The sequence below is a fragment of the Micrasema longulum genome, unplaced genomic scaffold, assembly GCF_059751315.1.
Source record: "Micrasema longulum isolate JH-2025_06_02 unplaced genomic scaffold, ASM5975131v1 h1tg001011l, whole genome shotgun sequence".
Lineage (NCBI taxonomy): Eukaryota > Metazoa > Arthropoda > Insecta > Trichoptera > Brachycentridae > Micrasema > Micrasema longulum.
In genome coordinates, this window is record NW_028278199.1 from 482,013 (window position 1) to 505,750 (window position 23,738).

The 23,738-nt window shown below is 31.2% G+C and overlaps 1 protein-coding gene across 2 annotated transcripts in view; it reads left to right on the top strand.

The window, feature by feature from the left end:
• Positions 1–16,252, top strand: part of LOC148277571 (actin-binding Rho-activating protein-like) — a 69,183-nt gene extending 52,931 nt beyond the window's left edge. Inside the window, exons 1-5 of one of the 2 annotated variants that reach the window (XM_088232702.1) lie at positions 615–877; positions 8,780–8,922; positions 10,583–10,733; positions 12,302–12,394; positions 15,365–16,252. In XM_088232702.1, the coding sequence (XP_088088828.1) occupies positions 728–877; positions 8,780–8,922; positions 10,583–10,733; positions 12,302–12,394; positions 15,365–15,478 (651 nt within the window). In that variant the 5' untranslated portion in view covers positions 615–727 and the 3' untranslated portion in view covers positions 15,479–16,252. Of the gene's footprint in view, positions 1–614; positions 878–8,779; positions 8,923–10,582; positions 10,734–12,301; positions 12,395–15,364 lie in introns of those variants that run through there. The other variant, XM_088232703.1, reaches the window with a different exon arrangement.
• The last annotated feature ends 7,486 nt before the right edge of the window (positions 16,253–23,738 follow it).

A 23,738-nucleotide genomic window follows, 5' to 3' on the forward strand; every position in this document is an offset into this window, starting at 1 on the left:
ATATTGATAAAAAAAAAATGTATAGTTTATGTTAGGATTTTGTTATTTTCTTAGTGCGTTTTGTTATATAAATAATATAGATGTACATATATACCTAGTTTTTAAAACAGTCTGAATATTTCGTTAATTATCTCTGTTTATTAAGTAAGTCTTCTTTGTTTATTCTCAAATGTAAAAACATAAAAAAAGTGTATTGTTAAGTATCCTCGGCACGGGCAACCCCTGTGAGGTCACATTATTTTTATTATTGTTTATAGTTTGAAAGAGTAAAACATGAATGAATAAATAAATAAAAATAAGCCTTGTAAATGCCTAGACTTCCATATTCTCTTCTCTAAAATGTTTACCATCCCTGCTGTAATTTGTTATTCTCCATGTCTGTTGTAATATGTTAAAGTAAATAAAGGTAATAAATAAACGTTTTGATATCGATTTTAAGGAAATCGCGAGGATTTCCCGCTCTTTCTCATTTTCTAAATTTACATTTGCTGGTTTTACCGGTCACTTTCGGGCGTGACGTAACGGGTTCAGGAACTCGCCCACAACACAACAAAACAGTCGGACGGAGCATCCGCCGCTCGGGGCGCCGCGCCGCGCCGCCGCTGGCGCGGCTCCTCAGCTCCGCCGCGGTTAGTGGTGGACGGAAGTGCGCGTAGTACACACCTCAGAAAACGGACGCATCTAAGTTAATCTTGTGGCTGTCGGCGCCGCGGTGAATCGAATCAAAATGCAAAACGGGAATGAAATCGAGTGCGTGGTGACCCCTCCCAACGATGTCTTCCAGTGCCCCAGGCTCGAGGTCCCGGCCGTGGTGGCGCTGTCGGACCCCATGTGCCGCAGGGCGCGTTCTTGCTCGCCCTGTCCATCAAGAATGCTGGTGCGTACAGTACTTTTATTCCCTTGACGATACTAAAAGCACGTGGATTATCATTGTCTACATACCTTTATTTTCTATAATTTACGGCACATACCGCAAAACGACACAAATAAGCACCTGTTAAATACGCACGGTAGATTTATTGTTGCGGAAGTTAGGAAAATCTACTTGCTTTATAACAGATGTTTTGAACGAAATATTTTACCAAAAAAATGTTCAAAGGACTCGGTCACAGAATACGTGTTTTGAAATGTAGATAGTATTATTTTTCAACAATGTTTTGAGTACGTCCAAATGCTTGCAGACTGGCTGCATTTTCTCCCTAGAGAGTTGTTCATATTTAAATTTGTTGCAACAGAGAAGGAAAACATTCTTGAGAAGAATATGGCAGTCTAGGCATTTACATACCTGTCATTGGCTGGTTTGAGTGGCCACTTTACACACCCTCACCCACATGATAAAGGTTTCAGCTCTTTTACTTCGCAAAAGTCAACAGATTGAAGAGTTGAGGAAATGTAGAAGTTCAAACATGGGCAGAATGGTGAATGTTACACAGTGTGTAATGTGGCTACCATAACCAGACAATGACAGGTCGTAAGCCCTGTAAATGCCTAGACTCCCATATTCCCTTCTCAAAAATGTTTTCCCTCTCTGTTGCAAGAAATTTAAGTATTATTTTTGTTTACGTTATTTTGTGACACTTATAATACCTAGTGTTCATGCGGTTCGACTGAAGAATCTTCTCCCATTCTCCATCAAAGATGTCTCTTTAGTATCTCTGTTTAAATCACGCCTAAGAAAACATCTCTTTTCTCTTCCTTAATATCTCATTCTTTCGAATCTTTTTATTACCTTTATCAATTGAATACTAGTATTCACATTAATTCATTTATATACAAAAATTGCTATTTCTGTTTTTGTATGGACACGTTTCGTTTTATTATTTTGTTTCCTCTCGGATACGTATTGTAACATAAATAACATGATTTATTTGTTGGCTGAAAGAAACTGAAATTTGCCAATAAGCCCGTTAATTTACATATACATGTGCACAAGAAGTTAAATAAATAAAAAATAAAGGTATTTCGTGAAAATGGATTTTAAATATTTGAAAATATAATGTTTATTTGCCACCCGGTCGAGCATAGGGTACTGCAATGCTAGACAAAATATAACTTATCTTGATCAATTGTGATGTTAGGTGATCAATCTTACGCTTCAGGTACCAGTCCAGGGACCATGAAATATTGTAATAGGGACAAGTTCTCGCTGTTTCCGAACATACTCGTATTGTGTTATCGTAGACTTTTTACATAGGGCAATACTCAACTTCATGTCAAGCCCCACCTTTCGGTTTGAAATGACAGTAAACAGTATAATATGTTATTCCGTCGAAGTGTGAACAATACTTTTTTTTTTTTTTGGGGAATAAATAAAATTACTTTGTTTTATGAACCATTTTTTTTATTGTCACTACCGATTGAAATTCAAAATTGAATATTCGAAACTAGTCGGTTGTGACAATAAAATAAATGGTTCTTAAAACAAAGTAATTTTATTTATTCTTATAAAATATAACAATGAACTACAACGTAAGTGCTACAAACATCTAAAATGATACGTTTTTTTTCTAAATCAAAAACATTCTTTTGATTTGAAGATAAATCATAATCATCATCATTCCCTTTCCGTACGTAATGGTTTATAGGGCACTGCATTGGTACACCAATCGCAGCGTTTCTTGATCAATTCTGTTACATGAAGATCAGTCTTAGGCTTCAGATGCCAGTCCAGGAACTTAGAAATATTCTAGTGTAAAAAACTTATTTAAAAAAATCTATGTCAACCATGCCGGAAATCGAACCCGAGACTTCTTGTATGGTAGGCAAACGAAGATAAATAAAACGAATAAAAAAACACATTGGAAACAAAATAAACAAAAACACTGTTAATACAAATTAAACTTGGAGAAAAAATTTACAATCGTAAAAACAAAGTAAATTTGTTATTTTGTACCTTGTCAAACTTTAAGCTTGTCGATGGGTCTTGCTAAAGGAAAAATATATAGTTACAGTAGTGTGATTACTTGTACATTATAATTTGAGTAATGTAAGTTATCTATATCTATTATTATTGGTGCAGTTACTTATATCATTTAGAAATGCGTAAGTTAACTTTCGATTTATCGGATCGACCTATAATACCCACGTAATATAGTGGAAACATTAGTTCCGGTATTATAATTAAACCTGGAAACCGAAGAAAGAAACAAATAGTTTAACGCATTATATTTTTAAAGTGACCCAAATAAATTTAATTCAAGTAACAAAATATTACGGATCTAGAACTCAACCCATGGGTTGATAGCGTCTTGTTTACAAGCACATAACATTACTGTTTTCTGAACGGAAAGACGTCAGAAGCCTAAATTCCAGGACAAAAATAATTCACTAATATTTATAGTGTCTCGGTCTTTTACATATAATCAAATTTGGCAACTAGCGAAGTGACATGTTATGAAGTGTCTTAACGAAATTTTCGAAAATGTTTTTCTTGAAAATTAAAAGCAAAGCGAAGCGCTTTGCGGTTACACATAAAATAGTTATTTTTTGATTATTTTTATTTAAGACGATCGAATTTAAGGATCAACCGTTTCATATTTGTATTTCATTTTCTTTAGTAGTTTTATTCGATTTTATTGTTCAGTCATTGTAGACATAGGTACAGTTGGTCGCTTTACGGAGATGAGCATAGGGAGAATTAGGAAAACAAACCACTTTTTCCTACTTACTAATATAATTTTGCGGATATTTTGTTATTCAAGAATTATTATTTTTCATAGCACGAGTAAAAATAATGTTGAATTAGAGACTATCTTTTATTTTTAGCAAGTAGACTTCGAGGGTTCTAAACTAGACCTCCAGTGGTTAGTCTAAAAACTAAATATTTTTTACACAGATTTAAACGTTCTCAAAAAATTGTTGAATAATATTAAACTGTTTAATAAATAATTTACGTTTATTCATTATCCAAGAATAGCTTGTGATTTATGACTACCTGCCCCGAAAACCTGAATTGTAAATCACCTACTAAATATTTTTTTAAGTATGAACACTGGCACTTCTGTCATCCGTGCCAATATACTATTGTCCAAAATATAGCTCGATTAGATGACAGCTGTCAAACTAATTTCATTAGTGATGGAAAATTACTGATCACCGATCAAATCGATTTTATTCATGCAATCGTGAAACTCTGTTTCCAAAAATTGATATTAAAAACGCAAAAACAAGCCTATTATAGTGTTTAACACAATTATTCACCAAAAAATGAGACATTTATACTTTTTTCATGAACAACATCAAATTAATTATTTTTTTATTCGATCAATTTACATTCCATCTCTTACGTTTTTGCAAAATGATTTAAGATTGTAAGAACGTCGTTAATACTTAGGTTTATTTTAGTTTTTTTTTTAGTTTTAAAGCTGATTTTATACATTTATGTTGATTTATGTTTAAAGTACAGTATTAAAAAAAAAAAATTAACACGCCAGATACAAATGATTTTTCGTGTGTCAATATAAATAACTCTTTTGACATTACTACAAAGTTATGCCGTCACTTTTTCTGACAACTATCATTCTAATCATGTTACATTTTAAGGACTATAATCATGTACAATATGACTAATTACAAATATAATCTCAGTAACGCCAATCTTGATGACACCAACCTCCCTCGAATTAAACTAAAATTTCTTATTGAAGAAGTTTTTGGTTGAAATACTTATTTTTTTGTTTAGGGCTGTGTTTTATTCTTTTCTTATTAGACCAGAAGTTGAAAAATTGACATCACGCACTATGACAGAATACATTTTAATGCTGCCATAAGAACACATTTGCATACCCATTTTCCCAATGTAGATGATGTATATATCGTTTAAATTTTGCAATAGAATAATGACTGAAATAAAAACATTGGACGAAGACAGATTTGGCATGATCAGATAAATTAAAGCCTGAAATTTGTTCATTTCTAAAATATGCACAACCAAATTGCATTATAACAAGACGTTTATAAGCTCAAAAAGCAAGGAAAATATGTTGAGATGTTTCATCCTCTCTACCTACTTATATGGAAAACACAAAACACAGAGATAATAATATATTCAATCCTTATAAATACTAAAGCAAAGGTACGTTGATACGAGCTGTACATACGTATCTAAAATATTTATGTTAACACAGCTTTCGTCTTTTCATACGTGTGAACGCGTAAATTGATTTACAGCCTCCGAGATAATCTAATATCATTTTTTTTTCTCAACTTAGCCAATCTCCCAACTAAACAAACTACCCCATTTAATAACCGCTTTACTTTGGTTTATATCCCCCCGCGTAACGGTAATGAAAAATTGTAAACAAAATATTAATTAATTAAGACTCAATTGGTAAATATTCAACAATAATATTTATGATAAATCATAGAAGTTGGGATTATTGATACCAGCTAAATCATATAAATAAATTATTACTAACCATTTAAGATGGCCTAACTCAAATTTACCCACACCGCACCGGTCGCAGTTAGCTGTAAGATTGTGTGATTGCAGTAAGATCACATAAAAGCTTCACCATTTTAAAAGCAAAAAAGTTTTCTCCTACCGTACATCCAATTGAATTTTCACATTTAACTTTTACCGATTTTTCCCTTTTATTTTCTAAAATTTTAGTTCCTTTTCGGAGATTGGCAACACTATATAACCTCAAAATCTAGAGCGTTGTTCTTGTCAGTTGTTTGTTATGAATGTTATCATTGCTCGGTTTTAGTATTTTAAATGGAAATTTCAAATAGAAATGTAAAATTTAGTATTATGGTATTTCTTTATTTTAAATAACATTCTATGACCAACGTATTTTTAAAGGATTAATTATATAACACTGCGCAAGAGCATAATAACATTATAATATTTACAATCCTAAGATGGATTCTCTCAAACTCGATACTTGTATCGAGTAATATGAAGAACTTCACAATGAACTATTTGCGTTTTAATCATATCCAAATATTTCATTTTTTTAAACCGCCATGATACATATATTATTTATGAATATTGAAAACAGAAACTTCAAATCCAGATTCAAGTTGGGTATTTTACAAGTATAGGTATGTACAGTACTCCATTGTTTTGATTAAATTAGTGTTGATAAAAATGTCTTATATAATTTTGTCTGTTGAATAACAAGACGAGTAAGTAACATTAGTTTATAATATATATTTTTACCATTATTTATATTGTTTAAGTGATATAATTTAATAATTAGAATATTGTCTTTTTTTTAAATTTAATTAATCTTCACAGAGTTAAATACAAATTAATTTAAATCCGACATACTTAATAGAAATGCGCTGTACTAACACAATAAACATTATATCGTTTGCATTTTACAATATTTTGAGCTCTTTGATTTTGAAACTGGGAGTACTTTTAATTCGAATGTACGATGCATTAAATTTTTTGTGTATTTTCTTCAAGCTTCAAGAAGTCTAAGAACCACCTTTATCAATAATATTCCAATCATAGCTATCGAGTCTAAAACACTCGCCCAGGGTTCTGGTTCTATTTCAAACACAGTACCGTATTCTTTATATATTTATTTTATTAATTTATTTAATACTTCAATTACAAAGAATAAGTACTTTGGCGGACTTTTTGCTGAAAGGAATATCTTCCAGCCAACCAAAAAACAGACTGGTCAAAAATTTGTACCAAAAATTGAAAATGTATGAAATATTAAAAGGCAAGCATGAAAAAAAACCAAATTATTTGAAAATAACAGCCGTTTTTTAATGGGGAGTTAAGGCTTTCACTATATTGTACATATTAACTTTAAAACTTACATTATGTTATACATATTAAAGGATAAGGAATGTGGAATCACATAATGAGTTTGAAAGGAGAGAGAAAGAGAAACTAAGGAAAGAAAAGGGATAAAAATATGAGTTTTAAAAAACAATGGAATACAGAGAGTTCGGGATTCTGAGGGTGTATGGTAATGTTTCTGGCGTTTCCCGAAGGTGGCTAGAGAAGGTGCATTTTTATAGAAGAGGTAGCTCATTCCAAATTCTTTACCCGCATGGACACAGAATAATTCATAGTTAATATAATTTAATAATCATTATCTATTAAGATTTGGTCTGATCTGAACGGATATGAATTGAAAGCCCCTACCAGTAACCCGGATCTGCTTTAGAGGTCTTGTGGCCTCTTTTCTGATTCACGCGCTCTTTTCAGATGAAGAATACAGTCCTGTGAGAGAAATAGAACCAAATCTCTTAATAAGCATTTTTTAATCCATGGTTACTTAGATAAAAATTCTGAAAAAGTTCGCCTGTTACACTTGAGGTGCCGGGTTCTGTTCCTGAATGAAGAATGAAATTTGATTATAAGGTGGTTTTACATTGTAATATTTCATTGTTCCTTGACCAGCTTTTCAAAAGTAAGACTAATCACTTAACCTTCCTCTAACGGGTAATCAAGATACTATGCATTTTTATTACAAATGCAGTACCTTATTCACACCCTTCAGATGCGGATAAAAGCGTGGCCACAGTGGCGAGCAATTTGCAGTGCGGGATGTGACGCGGACCAGGTGCCCACGCGCCATTCTAGGTCTGACCATGTGGTTTGCGGGGAAGTCAAACCAGTTTGATCATGACGCGTTCGACACGACGTTTTGTATTACTTGTGTAGATTTGCAAACGAACGCCGTTGTATGGTATATGAAGTACTAAGTAAGCAGAAAGTCAAGTCATCAGATCATGCAAGGGATACAAAAACAATCTCCCTGGTATCAGCTCAGGTTTTGAGTGGATTTTCTGATTTAAGAAGTTTCTTATTGGTCCACTACAAGTATAGAATATTCCTCCTGATCCCAACACTTGAAGATAAAATTAAGGCTTCTATAAACCTGCACCCGGGCACCTGGCCTGCGTCGCGTCCTGTGTGTCTTGCGCTGGCCACGCATCAACTGTTTGATGATATCCGTTAAGAAGTCAGCTATTATACAATAATTAAAAAAAACAGTTTGACTGAAGATTCAGTTCAACAAAGCCATAAAGCTTTTGTTCAAACAACTTTTGTATGTGATACGAGTAATATTGGACAGTGGGTAAAAGTAACACGTATTTTGAAACAAAAAAATATTTCTAGGGCATATGCAAAATTAAACCAAATGATTGATTCATGGATCGTAGGTCCGAGGTTCTAACCTCGCTCTACCACAACTTGATTCTCATTTTCCAATAGTGAGTTCAAAGTCTCTTGTAAACAAGTGAAGGCATATAAAAAAATGGGATTTATTTTTATTTACAAACTGACGAAACGAAATGTTTGGGTAAAATCATCAAAATGCATATTTACTTTTTTTTCTCTACAATATATCAATTTTGTATTAAAAAATAACTGAATTTTATTCTATTATTACAAAGATTGAAGAAATCCATTGACAAAAATGTTTATATTCCCATCAACTAAAGAATGAATTTGTTCTGGGTTAGAATTCAATATCGGCAGTTTAGCAGCTATCTGCTTTCCATTCATTAACTTCTAACTTATATTTACAGTCTACATTATGTAATGGGTTAAACAGCCCATAAAGTAACTACAATTTGTCAAATAAATAAATGAAAACATACTATACTTCACTGTCGCTCAATGTCAGGCGGCCACTGTTATAAAAATTATATTTTAGGTTATTTAAAGCTCTACAACACAGCAGTTTGCCAAAGATAAATCTCTGATTCCAGAGCTCCTTTAATATGTCTAATATTCTGGAATCTCCACTATTGTAGTGCATGTTTTGAGGTAATGTTATCTAATAATATTATTTGTTTGAAGGATTCATCATTACAAGATAAAGTAGCCAGATTCAACAATGCAGCCGCTACACATCGGCAAGCTCAGGAGCTCAACCCCTTCTCCGAGTGTGGAGGAGGAAAGAATTTACTCAAACCCAAATTCTCTAGAGAAGATTATGGAAAGTGAGTAAATATTAAACTTTCAGTGTTAACAGTAGACATGTACTGAATTTTTGACTATCAAAAAATCATATTCTCACTCATTGTTTATGGTAATGTTTGGTGTAGTTCTAAATTTTTGCAGACAAGTACTGCATTTTACCCTCTATGGAGTTTATCAGAATTTATAGATATTATAACAGAGTTAGAAAACTTTTTTGAGAAGCAAATATGTTTTTCTTTGCATTTCATCATCATCATTCCCTTTCTGCTCCTAATGGTGCATAGGGCACTGCATTGGTACACCAATTGCAGCGTATGTTGAACATATTTGTTACATAAAGGTAAGATGATCAGTTCTACACTTCAGGTACCAGTCCAGGGACTATGAAATATTCTGAAGCGAAAACATCCTTTTAAATAAATACTTCGTATCAACCATGTCGGGAATCGAACCCGAGACCTCTGGCTTGGTAGGCAAATGTGCTGACCATTACACCACCACATTTTCAGGTCTTATTTATTTATTATTTTACAATTTTCTTATTTTTAAAAAAATTAAAAATAATGTTCCTTCACCGGGTGTCCCCTCGCCGAGGAAAACATTTAAAATTATTTTGAAACATGCCTTAAATACATACTAAATTTTATGAATGAACTGAACTGTCATTAGCTGGTTTAAGTTTACGCATCGTCCAACATTCACCATTCTACCTATCAATCCTTAAGATTTAATCTAGCCAATTGTGACACCCTCCTTATTTAAATCATTCTATTTTAATGTCCATCCTTCGACTTCTCGACTCGATTCAACCGAGGGAGAGATTTATGGTCTATAACTAAGTGCTTGTAATATTATAAAAATGTTCCTTGCCTTTACACAGGCCATTAAACATCACGGCCTATCGTCGATAGTAGCCCACATAATATCTATGGGATAGCTTTTTTAAAAAAACCATTTAAAACACTCTAAATTTGAGTGTCATCTGCTACAGGACATGTTCTGACGCCACCAAATAGTTACTGGATAAATTCCTTTATCGCAAAATTATAAAAATATCTCACACAATATGCACATTAATCCAATATAAATTAAAAATAATTAACGGTACACTCGCTTCTCAATTTTAATCGTATTAATAAATTTTTCATCTCAATTCGAAAGAAAGAAGACTTAAACGGACACGAAGCTGTCGGAACAATAGGTATCATCCCTTGGTACTTAACCAACCTCGGACCCTCAGCCCCAGCTGTTAGCCACATGTTTTAAGTAACTAGACAGAGAATACTGAATGCTGGACTACCTACAATAGCCACCCTTCGTTTATCGGGCATCGCTTTTGTTAACCATGTTAAAAAATGCTCTATATATTTTTTACTATTGATTTTTTTTGTATTGTTTTATGTGCACTAAACTTGCAAATGGCACTTTACAAGTTATCCAGAATAAATAAATCTTTCGAATACAGTGTGTTTCAAGATAGTGGCCATTATGTTTGATCTTTTATTTTTATTATAACTCCAATTAATAGAAATATGCCTTAGGTGCTTGAAGTAATCCATATGACAGCTTTCATTTATTAACCTGTCCTTTGAAAAATATTGAATTGGAGTATGGTTCGAGACTCTTGACTTTTTATGTAAGGGTTATTTATGAGGTAATATTATTTTTAATAATTTTCAGACCCATTCCTGGATCAGTAAGTGAAGCACGAGGAGTTAAGGCCTTTTCACATGTCTGTAAAGAGATGTTGGAACTATGTGAAGTTATCAACCAATATGGAGAGATCGTAGACGATGAAATTAGGGTCATATCATTTGGATATTTATTTGAGGTAATTTTTTTTACTTGTTACTATTGCCATGCATAATTAAAAGCCAGTTTTTTAAAGCATTTCCTTATGGTTTAAATAATTATAATATTTTACATCGAAATAGGAATACCATTCTGTGTACAAATTTATTTTCAATGCAGGACTAAACGCTCTGTAGATTTCACTTTAATGAAGTGGTGTAAGGAGTGATTATTTTGCTTTATTGACTATTATTAAGTATCAGGCAAATCGGTTTTACATAGATTAAAAATGAATTAAAAATAAAAATGAATGAAAGTCATGTAGGCTCTTTCCAATAACTATTCTAAAAGAAAATATTACAAGTAATTAGTGTCATAAATCAATACAAATTGTATTGCAGTTTCCTTTTTCTAATTTCTCACAATTAAAATACTATACTTTTATTGTCTTAATTAAATTGTATACCAGAACTTAGTTCCACATTACTCTACATTTTTTTTAAGATGGATAAATATATATATTTTTTCGGTAGGTGAAAATTTTATAATTCTCAATTTTCTTGGTGAATTAAAGCTGTATTACACAGATCAGAAAACTGTCAGATTTGACTAAGAATATATTGTGTCATGTAATACACAAATAGGTAAAACTTACATTAATATGAAACACAAAATTTTCGAATGCTTCCTAAATTTTTGATCCCATTTTTCACTCGAGTTTTTAATTGAATTCAATTAAATTTTTCACTTCAAGACCAAATTTGTTTAAAGATTCCATGTATTTTTTTCCTCCCAAAATCGGCATGTGCGTATTCCCAGTATTGTGTGCATATAATAACATATATTTATTGCGCATGCCCTCAGACAGATTTCAAATCAGAATATGAACCAATTAATACATGAAGTAAAAATTTGCAAAATAAGTTACAAGATTTCTTGTTTACAAATCTGAATAGAATTTTCTTGTTTAGTTTTCTCATTAGTATTATACGGCTTTTACTCTTTTGAAATTTGAAGGTTATGAAATTAAAAAAAGGTTTGGCGTAGTTTTATGTTATAATGAAGAGGTTTAATTAATAATTTTTTGAAATTTTTTAAAAGCTGTTTTTAGGAAGTATTGCAGTTGAACCTGTATTTCATTTTGGAGGACCTGTAAATAAAGTCCATAGATCAGTTTATTTAAAAAAAGGTTTTAAAAACATAACTGAAAATCCAAATTGTAATGATACATTTATGGTTAACATGAAAATAGAATTACATTAATACTCGTATGTTGCTAATGCCCACCTAATGGAAATTTCATTTTCGTAAAATACGTCAACATCTAATATAGTTAAATTGATTACATGTATCATAAATAAATGCTTATGACCGCCAATATTGAGCGTTATCTAAGAACTTTATTACGATATAAAACAAGTCAGATATAAAAAAAATATTACGAGGAATTTTTTGTCAACAGTTAATTTACTTTTTTCTGTATTTATTTTTCGCCTTGTTTGTGTGTTATATAATAACTTTCTTTTCATATTTAACAATTTTGCCATGGTCCCATATCCAATGTATTTTATTTGCCTTTTAAAAACATGAAAAAAAATATGATTTCAGATATACACCCGCATCAACGATAAACTTGTGGGACTATTATTGAGAGCCCGTAAACACGAATTCATAAATTTTGAAGGAGAATGCTTATTTCAGGTACCTTTTACTAACAAATTTAATTTAAATTAGCGATTTCTATTTGAATTTGGCGTTTTTATGTCGGTGTAATTTGGCGTACATGTGATTTACTGTGTTATATTAATATCATCCCTGCAGAGTCGGACTATAGCCGAATACTTGTTATCGAGCCGTAACTTGTTACTAACATTATAATAAAACATAAAAACTTTCAATCTACTAACGTTCTTGATTGGTTACTTCTCTATTAAATACAGGGCTCTAATGCTCTATTTCTCAAAATTATTTTTATCATTGCTATGCAGTGGCTGACAAATCATTAAGAGCTAAAAACATTATTAATAAGATGTTTTTTTTAATAAAAAAAGAATTCTGAATATTATAGCTCAACAGGGAATATTTGTACTGTAATTGTAAAAATAACACTTATAAAAATATTTACAGGGTTTTCCTGGTGAATGTCGTAATAAAACATGTTTGCTATGTCAAGAACATTCAAAGGCTATACATATATTTTTTTTATAGAAGGATAATATGCAAATATTGTTTGGGGTAACTATTTACTAAGGTTTTTATACTTTAATATACACAAAAAACTGAATGAAACCTTCTATTCTCAAATGTCTGTTACTGTAATTTATTTTTTATTTTTAGAAAATCCTAATAGCATTTTTCTCAGTTCCGTTATTCTAAAAATCAATTACATAGTTAAGCGTAACATTTCATTAAATGCACTTATCACTCTTATAAAGTTTTTATTATTTCCTTATTCGTACATAATGGTGCATAGGGCGCTGGTTACGAGTATTGGGACATCAATTGCAGTGTATCAGCGATCATTTGTAATACAATACATGAAAACAAGCTGATCAGTTGTACACTCTAGGCACCAGTCTAGGGATCATGAGATATTGCAGTGAAAAGCCACCCATTATATAAATATTTTATGTTGACCTTGCTGTGAATTGAACTTGGAACCTCAGGCATGGTGCGCAAACACGCTAACCTGTAGAGCATGAGGCGGATTTATCTCCACTTAGTTTAATTTTCTCCATCAAACAAAACTCATCCAGGGTTATTTCACACACAGAATTCTTCATTCCACCCAGTAACAGGAATAAAATATAAAGTTTTTTCTCATATATTATCATGGCATATTGGAAAAATATGATAAACATTTGATGACTTATGTAAATTGGCTGCCACCATGGTGTAATTGATAAGCCACTTCCCCCGTGCACTCAGGTTCTATTCCCGGTAAGATCACAATAATTCATGTGATTTTTCTCAATCCCGGTTTTTCTGAGCTGTAATCCACTTCTGTAAAAATAAAGGGACTTAGTAATAAATATGTGTACGTGTATGAACACATATTATGTCAAATACAGTGACAAGTGTTATAATTGCTACACAGTCATGTCATCATCATCATCCCCTTTCCATACCTAATGATGCATAGGGCACTGAATTAGTACACCAATCGCGGCATATCTTGATATTTTTTTGTTACCTGAAGGTAAGATGATCAGTCTTATGCTTCAGGTGCCAATCCAGGGATTATGAAATAATATTCTTATGTAAAAACACCTTTTTAAATAAATATTTTACGACAACCATAGCGGGAATCGAACCCGAGACCTCCTGCATGATAGGTAAACGCGCTGACCACTACGCCACAAGGCCAATCAATCGATGTCATCAGAGTAATAGAATTATGATGTACATTTTGTCATTATATTTGATAAATGCGCATGAAATCATCTTAGTCCCTTTAATTGTTTTAGTCAATTTTGTCATTTAGAGGCTTTTATCGGTATACCGACAATTTGTAAAAGTAACAACTATGAAAAGCAATAAGCGCATGGTATAATCTACCACTAGTTGTGTGATATTAACTCTTAAAAGACTGCTTAAAAACGCCTCCGGAGACGGTGCTGTAACGTCATGTTACATTATGCAAAAGTGTACATGTTTTTAAATACAGTTATTTAAAAACAAAAATTTAGTACATACATATATAATATACTGTTTGGTAATTTGTTTTCCATAATTTTTAAAAATAATTATAAAATTTAGGCTTGTTATAGCAAAATGCGGCCTGCTAAGAGATATACAAGTCTATTCTATGTAGACTCATGTGACATCATAACTCACACAAGGGTTAAACAATAAGAAAAAAACGTTTCTGTTATACAATTTAATATTTATTGATTATTGAAATTACTGCAGTATAATTAGTTTTTCAAAAGACATTAAGTAACTTAGTAACTTAACTATCCTCTCCACTCTTCATAGTATTTTGTGAATTTTTTTTTCAAGTAATTTTTGTTTTCAATTTTTAATTTAGTATGTGTATTAAAATATGTCCATGTACTTGTAATTTTCTCAAACTGAACGATTTGGGTACTATTTTTTAAGCTATTTTTTTTTGTCTTTGTCAGTTGATTGAAAACTGTATTGATCTTTAACTGGGCGACCTATCAGGTAGAATGATCTATAACTTTATTCTGTTTAAATAAAACAACTATAGCTTCAGGAGACCACTTCTTCCATTGACGGGTGATACATAGCTAATATTATATTCACAGTGTAAATCGTTCACACAATATATCCATTTGCGTAGAAAAGTGCGTAGATTTGTAATTTATTATAGAAATAAACGACCTGTGATCCACAAGTTTGGAATAACCATATATGTATATAAAGATATCACTTGTCGTTTATTTCTATAATATATTATGTGTAATGAAATTCCACCACAAATAAATGCGTAGATTTGTAGTAAGAAAAGATTGATGCATTCCATTTTTATTTATTTTCTTTCATAGTTTGTAGCGGTATTGCGTGCTCTTAAAATTACACAATTGTTTATCAGTGCGTTTTTGGTTAAACAAAATTATTTTATTGTGTTTTTACTTATTTCTTGCACTGTTGATTATTGGTTTTGCCATGGCGTCTCGTGTAATATAATTTATGTTCTCTCAACAGAGACGCGATGATGACGTTCCGGTATATTTGATCAAAAATATCAAGCAGATCAGGCGCTGTTGTGAAGAGAAGGTGGAAGCAGCCAGGCGTTCCATTACTCCTACTCCTCAATAGTCAAAAGAAAAACCCATCAGTAATTTACATATGTGCAGCGATTGAAATATCCTTATATTTTAATTTTTAATACTGAGTGCATACCACTGAATTAATGATTAATTTTTGAAATATACAAAGTTATTTCGTATCGCAACTTTCTAAGTAAACATATTTTGACTTTAGTTGAATAATGAAATAAAATCAACGCAATGACGTATAACAATTTTTTTCATCTGTAACTTATTCACTTAGAACTTTGGATATTTCAATGTCATACAATTCTGATATTTGATTTATTTTATATTATGCGCATAAAATTATTTTCCTTATTTTAATATTAAATAAGTAACTTATTTTGTTGATAATAATAAATATACTTTTACTCAATAACAGTTAGTTACAATTGCTTTTTTAGGAAAAGATTTTATAAAATGGTTGTAACTGAAAAGAGCATGTCTATTAGTGCATAGCCTATATCAGTGGTCGGCAAACCGCTGCTCGTGAGCTGCATGCGGCTCTTAAGCCACTTGAGTGCAGCAGCTCTCACAGCGCAAGATTCACTTATTGTTCGATTTATTTAGTCTACGGGTTGGGTCCTAAATAAGATCTTTTAGGATTATTGCCACTGAAAAGTCCAATACGTGATCAGGATATTGCAAATGCTATCATGAAATGCACGGAAAAAACATATTTGAAAATTGTTTCAATTTCATCAGATGGGGCATTTGCTGTTCTCACACCCTTGGGCTTATTTATGTGAACAATATTTTTCAAGCGTGAACCTTATCAAAAGTAAATTAGAGAAATGAGAGTAAGTGAGAAATTGTCATATTAAATTAAAAACAGTCATACAAACCTGACTTAACCAAGAAAATGCAAGGTCATTCTTCAAATGAAATGCGTGTTTTGGCAGATTTTTATTTAAATGTAAAAAAAGTTAATAAATTAGATAATTTTTATTACGATATCTGGTTTTATTTAATGTTAGTAGTTTGTTCAAACTGACTCCTGAAAACATGATTCTTATAAAGAAATTTGGAAGTCTTAATTGTTGTACTGCTGATCTCTGGCTCCAAATTTCTTATACATATAACTTATATGTAATAGTTCTTCATGTGACTTCAACTTAACAACTATAAAGCAATTACAAAAAATATAAATATCAAAGATCTTTGAACTACTAACTATATTCAACAAATCACAAGTCAAAACAAACTAAATGTCACAGGTCACGCGGCCGAGTACAGCCGAACATAAACCAACACATATCGACCGCAGGTTTCTGTTGAGCGCAAGGTTCGACCGATTTTTGCCAAAACCACGGCTGAGACTCCTTTTACTGGCTAAAATGGAAACTTCAGTCGGTCACTTCAATTTTGACAATTAACAAAGCCATCAAGATACATTTAGCCTCATCGCTGAAAAATATTTTGTTTGAAAAATCAGCATCCACTTTTTGTTGTTCCTTAATTCATTCGACAGACTCTCATCACTGTGCGTTATCAGTAGGCTTCAGTTCTTGAGTCAATTAAACTTTCTAAGCACAAAGATGCTAATCTTTCGTGAGAATATGCTGTAGAGAGCTTCTTGAAATGCCCAATTCTTGATCACAGTGCCGAATTGATGTTCCTGGACTTTCAGCAACACTCATAAACTGCTTTGATGTTTTGTACTGACCGAGTTGTTGAAGGACGGTCAGAGTGTCTAAGATCATTAATTGATGCAGTCTCTTTGAATTTTTTAACTAATCTCTTTACTGTTGATGAAGTTAAATCACCATTCTGACCATATTTTGTCCAAAACTTGCTCAATTTTCGGGTAGCATTGCAATTTTAATAACCCTGAAGTGTCAGCTGTCACGCTGTCTTTTTTCTTCCATTGGCATCACTTTTCTGCACAAATGGCGCAAAATTGAAACCTCGCATGCATTTTGGGACAATCTTTACACACAGGACTCAACGCTTATTATAATATATGTTACCTATAATAATTAAAGCGTGAAATTGTCTGTTTTACAGAAAGTTGGGGAGAATGTTTTATTATGAATGGGATTAATATGGGCTCCGTATCTTTGCCTCCACTTCTTTATTATTGATTAATTTATAAACACTTATTACAAGGTTTTGAATTTGTATTTTTCACCATTAATGAACCTTAATTGTTTGCGATTTTAAAAATTTCTCATTTTTATATTTATTCAGTTACTGAATTTGTCATTTTGTACATTGGCGAGTTTTTTTTACTGAAATGCATTATCTTCTAATCAACAATCAATGTATTTAGTAGGCTTCTATTTTATATTCTTCATTTTGAAATTATTTATTTCAGTTACATTTGATGTTATTTTTATCTCAGTTTTCATAGAAAGGAAATCAAAACCCATGATAATAAGCTTTAAACATAGAATACTCTTAGAGTATACGAGTAAATGATTCCTCCTCAGGATTTTACTTCAATTAATAAATATCTACAATTAAAATTTATTTCACGCTACATAGATCTAAATTAATTTGAAGTAAAGTAACATAGTTTTTTCTCATTAAATATATTTACATGTTTTCATATTTAAATAATTGTACTGCCTTTCCAATGATACATTTTTCTTTAAGCCAGTTTATTTATTTATATAACTAGTTTAGTTATTCATTAGATATAAGTTTTGTTAAGTATTAGCGAACAGTATTGTTCATAACATGTTATCAGCATGTTTTAGTTAATGGATTTAGCTAAAGAGTCATTTCAGTACATTCAATAATTATGTCAATTTAAAAATAAGTTGAAAGTGCCTTAGATACCAATGAATATAATAAATAATTATAAAACTATTAAAATAATAAACTTATTAAAATAAATGTGATGTTTGAATATCGCAGTTCATTGAAATGCGTTATCTTTTCTTAAAACCACCCCTGAATCGGTTTTATATTAATGAAAATAAAATAAATACTTTTATAGAAGGAAAATAATTGAATTCTTTTTTAAAATCTAAGGAACACAAGCATAAAGACATAATTTATAGGTATGGTATTGGGAATCAAAAGTTTTATAAAACAACTTGGTAATTTAAATGGCTATGTTTGATGTCATTGTAATTTTATGTTCATTTGATACCAGACATTCCTAAACATTTTAATGAATTTTGTAAACTCGATTTTTTTTGTTTTTGCACTTTTTAAAAATTTCATTTGGTGACATCATTTATATGCATGTTTTTATTGACTTTCAAAAACAATTATGTTACAAAGTTTGATGTACATTATAACTTATTTGCACTTCTGTTAATACATAGTGATAATTGTAAATATAAATATATTCTATATAAATTAAGTTTATTTATTTTACAAACCCGTTATTATTTCCCTAAATCTGTTTTTCCCTCATTTTTTATTCAAAAGTAAAATAGAATGATTTATAAAGAGCACTTGTCTAGATATTCGTTATCATTTTTAAAAAAACATTGATAAATGTGTAAATTATAGAGGTATAATGTGTGAACATCTATAAATAATTCTATAGGCACAAAAAGCCCAGTACGAGCACTCACAGGCCAGGTTGGTTAGAAAATTTATTGAAATGAATTATTTAAAGAAAATCTGTTATGTAAATATGTTGTTATGGCATCTCCATAGTAGCGCTGAATATATCTCAACACTAAAAAGCATATAAGAACATCAAATGATTAAACGTTATAAATATTATGTTGGTCCGCTTTGGTGTGGAGGACATTATAAAATTTCTGGGTTGGAGGTATTTCATATATAATATTTTTGCGTCTGTTAAATATGATATTGCTTAGATACTTGCGTGTGTTAGACGTGCATGGTGAATGCGCCATGTATTTACATTATTTTTCCAAATAATTAAATAAAAAACGCAATAGTTCCTTAATGTGGATCTACACCGCTGAAGTGTTTATAATACATACATTTGTACATTAATTTTAAGTTGACCGACCAATTTTAACTGACCACTATCTTATTATTTATTATTTCGGAATTTATTTTGTGGAATATTTGTATTTTTACTCCGCACATGGGTGTGTTTCATGTGTGGCGTAAAAATACAAAGTGTTTTAATTATTTTACAACCAATCTTTTTCAACTGACCATCAATCGGGATAAAAAAGTCTGAGAATAAAAAATATATTTTGCCAAGTAAACTAAGTGAATTAAAATTCAATATAATAAGTAATGATATTGTGTTCTTTCACAATGCAAAAATTCTCACATTATTCAAAGTATGTCGGTGGTTAACAGCCTATTTATCTTAACCAACATTTTGTAAATTTTATGGGAGATGAAATAAATATTATTTTAAGTCTTTTTATGGTTGAAAGCTTATTTTACATTTGAACAATAATTGAAGGGTAACAATTCTCTCTATTTTATGACGTGATTCCCTTTTTCTAAATTGATAGCTATCGAAACACATTTATAGTGTATATGACTGAAATTTTTGGTTAAGATATTTTTACTGTTAACAATCGACATTATGCTTGAATTTTCTATTCAGATTTCATAAAAAATCAAAACATAATTCTTATTAAGGGTTTTCAGTTAAGATACACAATTTTTTTAAAAATGGCTTTGTTTACATTATAGAATTGTTAATCTGCGTTTAGATAGAGTATGTAAAGCGAGAGTATGCCAGTCAGAACAAAAAGTGATAGTATGTGAGGCACGTTTGCTCTAAAACAATATTTGCATTGCTTTGAAAGTTTTTTTTTAATATAAAATATTCTGAACTGGAGAATTTCTAACCATACATTATTTATTACTGCTCTATTTCCGAACGATTACATATTTGAATGTGTCAAATATCAGTAAACAGGCAATCTCTGCATCTCCAGCGGTTTTAATATCAGAATGAGTTTGCTAACTCATGGGAATACAATTGTGTTTTTGTATTTTGAAATAAAAAAAAATAAAAAAAAATATCGATGAAATTTTAATGTCCAACTTTTGCAAATGGATCCAAAATGCATTTCTCTCTGCACAAATTTTTATTTATAAAACAAATGTATTTTCTATACACTGTTATTTATTTACAAGTCTTTCTTTCAAAATTTATTATTATTAAAAGTTTTTATATCGACGGTAAAAAGGTTAAATGGGTGATACGCCATAAAATGAATGTTGCAGGAGACGCTCAAAGATTTAGAAAAACTTAAAATGGGCATAACTTTTTTTATTTAAGTCGATTCCAAAACAATGTAGATAAGACCGGTGTTATATAAAACTATTAGGGATATGTAAGATAAATAGATTGTATTATTGGTATTTATCGATTGATTGATAATATGTAGGTTGGGATCAGTAACTTAGCTTTTTTTACCGTCAATATTCTTAAATTTGAATAACAATTTAAGTCTTAATTACTTTGAGTTTTTTTTTATATAGCCAGTAGTAAGATTAAAATATTAGATATCTTTGCAACATAGTATAGAAGAATTAAAAACAGTATAATTAATTTTATTAAATATATATTTTACCGTGTTTTATGCGATATCGTAAACTCGTTAACATTCTAGCATAATTTGATATTAAATGTGATTCAATAACATAATATAAAATAAATATTTTTTGTTATTTCTTTTTTGTGCTGAGAAAACCATAAAAAAACGTCTGTTAGGGTTTGAATGGGACAATGCAGACACATTTATTTTTCAAGATAAACTTAAATTATGTATTTATTAAATTTTCAGAAAATTTTCAAGGAAATCTTGGTGAGTCACTTAAATTTTATCGAATAGTTTTCAGATATTTATATATTATAGGTTTACTGTATACATAAATCTATATTTATTTTAGGAAGTGCGTAGTTAAAAGTATTAAAAAATTTAGCTTAAGTTTGAAATGTATAATTTGGCTTGTTACGTTATGTAAATTATTGTTTAAGTTAAATTTTAGTCTATAAATAAAATACTGTATTTTTGTATATTTCCTTAGTGGATTATCGCGGTAGAAAATATTACTATTCATTAGTTAAATTCAAATATTTAGTTGACATTGCATAAAATAATTTTATTAACTTATTACATGGTACAAAATATACTTACTTCACTACATATTTTATGACGATAGTACCTACCTACAAAATATATATCATATTAAAAAAAAAACTTGAGTAAAATCTGAATATCTATGAGTGTGCCGGGAACAGGGTGAACGGTGCACTAAAATCTACTTTGGCAAACAAATGTTTATCGCAGGAGGCTAAACTAGCAGTTCACAACGGAGTTCTAGTTCCAACTCTAATGTATGGGAGCGAAGTATGGAATTGGAAAAATAATGATGAAAGTAGGTTGAATGCTGTCGAAATGCGATCCCTCAGGCGAATGTGTGGTAAAACGATGTATGATAGGTGCACAAATGTCGAGATCCGTGAAGTGTGTAAGGCTGAGACATGCATTATTGACAGAATTAAGAAAGGGGTGCTGCGTTGGTTTGGACATGTAGAGCGAATGGACAGCGAAAGAACGACTAAAAGGATCTACGATGCAAATGTTGATGGATGCAGAAAACGAGGAAGACCGAGAAAGACGTGGCACGATCAAGTCCATCAAATACTTGAAGATGGACATGTCAAAAGTAGGAATAATCGGCGTGCGTGCATAAGAAGATGTATGAATGTAGAGGAAGCGAGGTCTGTATGCCAAGATATAGTGTTATGGCGTTCTATCCTCTCTGCCTACCCCTACGGGGAAACGGCGTGATGGTTTGTTGTTGTTGTTGTTGGGGGAACACTCACATATGTCAAAATGCTTTACTTTTCGCGACACAGTTTTTGGTGTCCAAACACTGCGGGAATCAAATTTAACATAACTGCATAACACTTATTCTCCTCTACGGGTGCGAATTGTGGCACCTCACTAGGGCCCAAAATACCAAAATTCCAAGTTTTGAGAATTGGTGTCTCAGAAGAATATTGGGTGTGCGGTGGTGTGTAATAAGAGAACGGACGCAGCAGACTCCGGTGACAACTGTCATCAAGCGGAGGCAATACAGTTGGCTTGGCCATGTGCTGCGGATGCCTCCTGAGAGCCTTAACCACGCTTGCCTACTTTACAAGGTATCAGGTTCTCGACATCCTAGACGTCCACTGCTGACTGTTTGTCGGCAGTTCGTGTCAGAACTACGGGACGCGATCTTGACTTGGGAGGATGCACAGGAGCTGGCAGCTGACAGAGATGCTTGGAGGATCTTTGTGGACACCATATGCTCCAACTAGTGAGCGGACATGGAATAATGATGATGATGATGAATATAATACATTACTAATATTGTCCTTAATAACGTTATTTGACTTACATGTTTTGGAACATGTGTGAACATATTTACATACTACAAGATGAGCAAATTAAAAACAAATTGAAATAGTTGACTTATGTGATTGTTCCCCCACTGCCCAAAAACATAAACATGAAAAAAAATTGTACATTTCATTAGAAAAATTTCAAAGGATGTTTTTATTACAGTATTGTATATTATGCACATATAGTAGGGTATGTGTGTTTTTTTTTTAGAGTAATTTAACAACTTAGGCAAGGCTCAATTAAGTTGATTTTATTGTTTTTTAAAAATAAAACCATGTTTATTTCACAAAATTCCACGATTGTCAATGGTACCTCGTTGCTAAATATATAATTTCATTTTTAAATATGTTTTCTGGTTTTTTTCATTTGTTTAGTATAATATGCCCTTCTATGTGGGCACAATTCAATTTCTATTATTATATTATAATATGCTCGAACGAAACTGGCAACTAAACTAAAACTATGTTTTAATAATTTAGTGGTGTAAATGAAGTAATTGTTTTTAAAATATGTATTTGCAAGGGTATGTAAAATATGTACCTATTAATTTGCTTGATCCATTCATTTACGTCCCCATACTAAATAAAGTACTTTTTCATTTTTATTCTTGTAAACAAAATTTTAAGTGCCTACATATTGTAGACAAATGGACATTTTTTAATGCAGAATGGTGAATGTTACACAGTGTGTAAAGTGATCACTGACACCTCATATGTCGGCAAATTCCCTGACTTTCCCCCCAGAGAAATTATTCTTGTTGTTTTTTTTTTCCTAAGAATTATTACAACTATGGAATATAACTAGCTGAAGCACTCGGAATGTAAAGTAAACGTATCATATAATAATTTTGTTTTATGCTTTATACATTTATTTGACAATAAATTGTAGTCTGTATTACTTTACGGGCTGTTTAACCCATCACATAATACAGACTGTAGACATAGAAGTTAGAGATGAATGAAT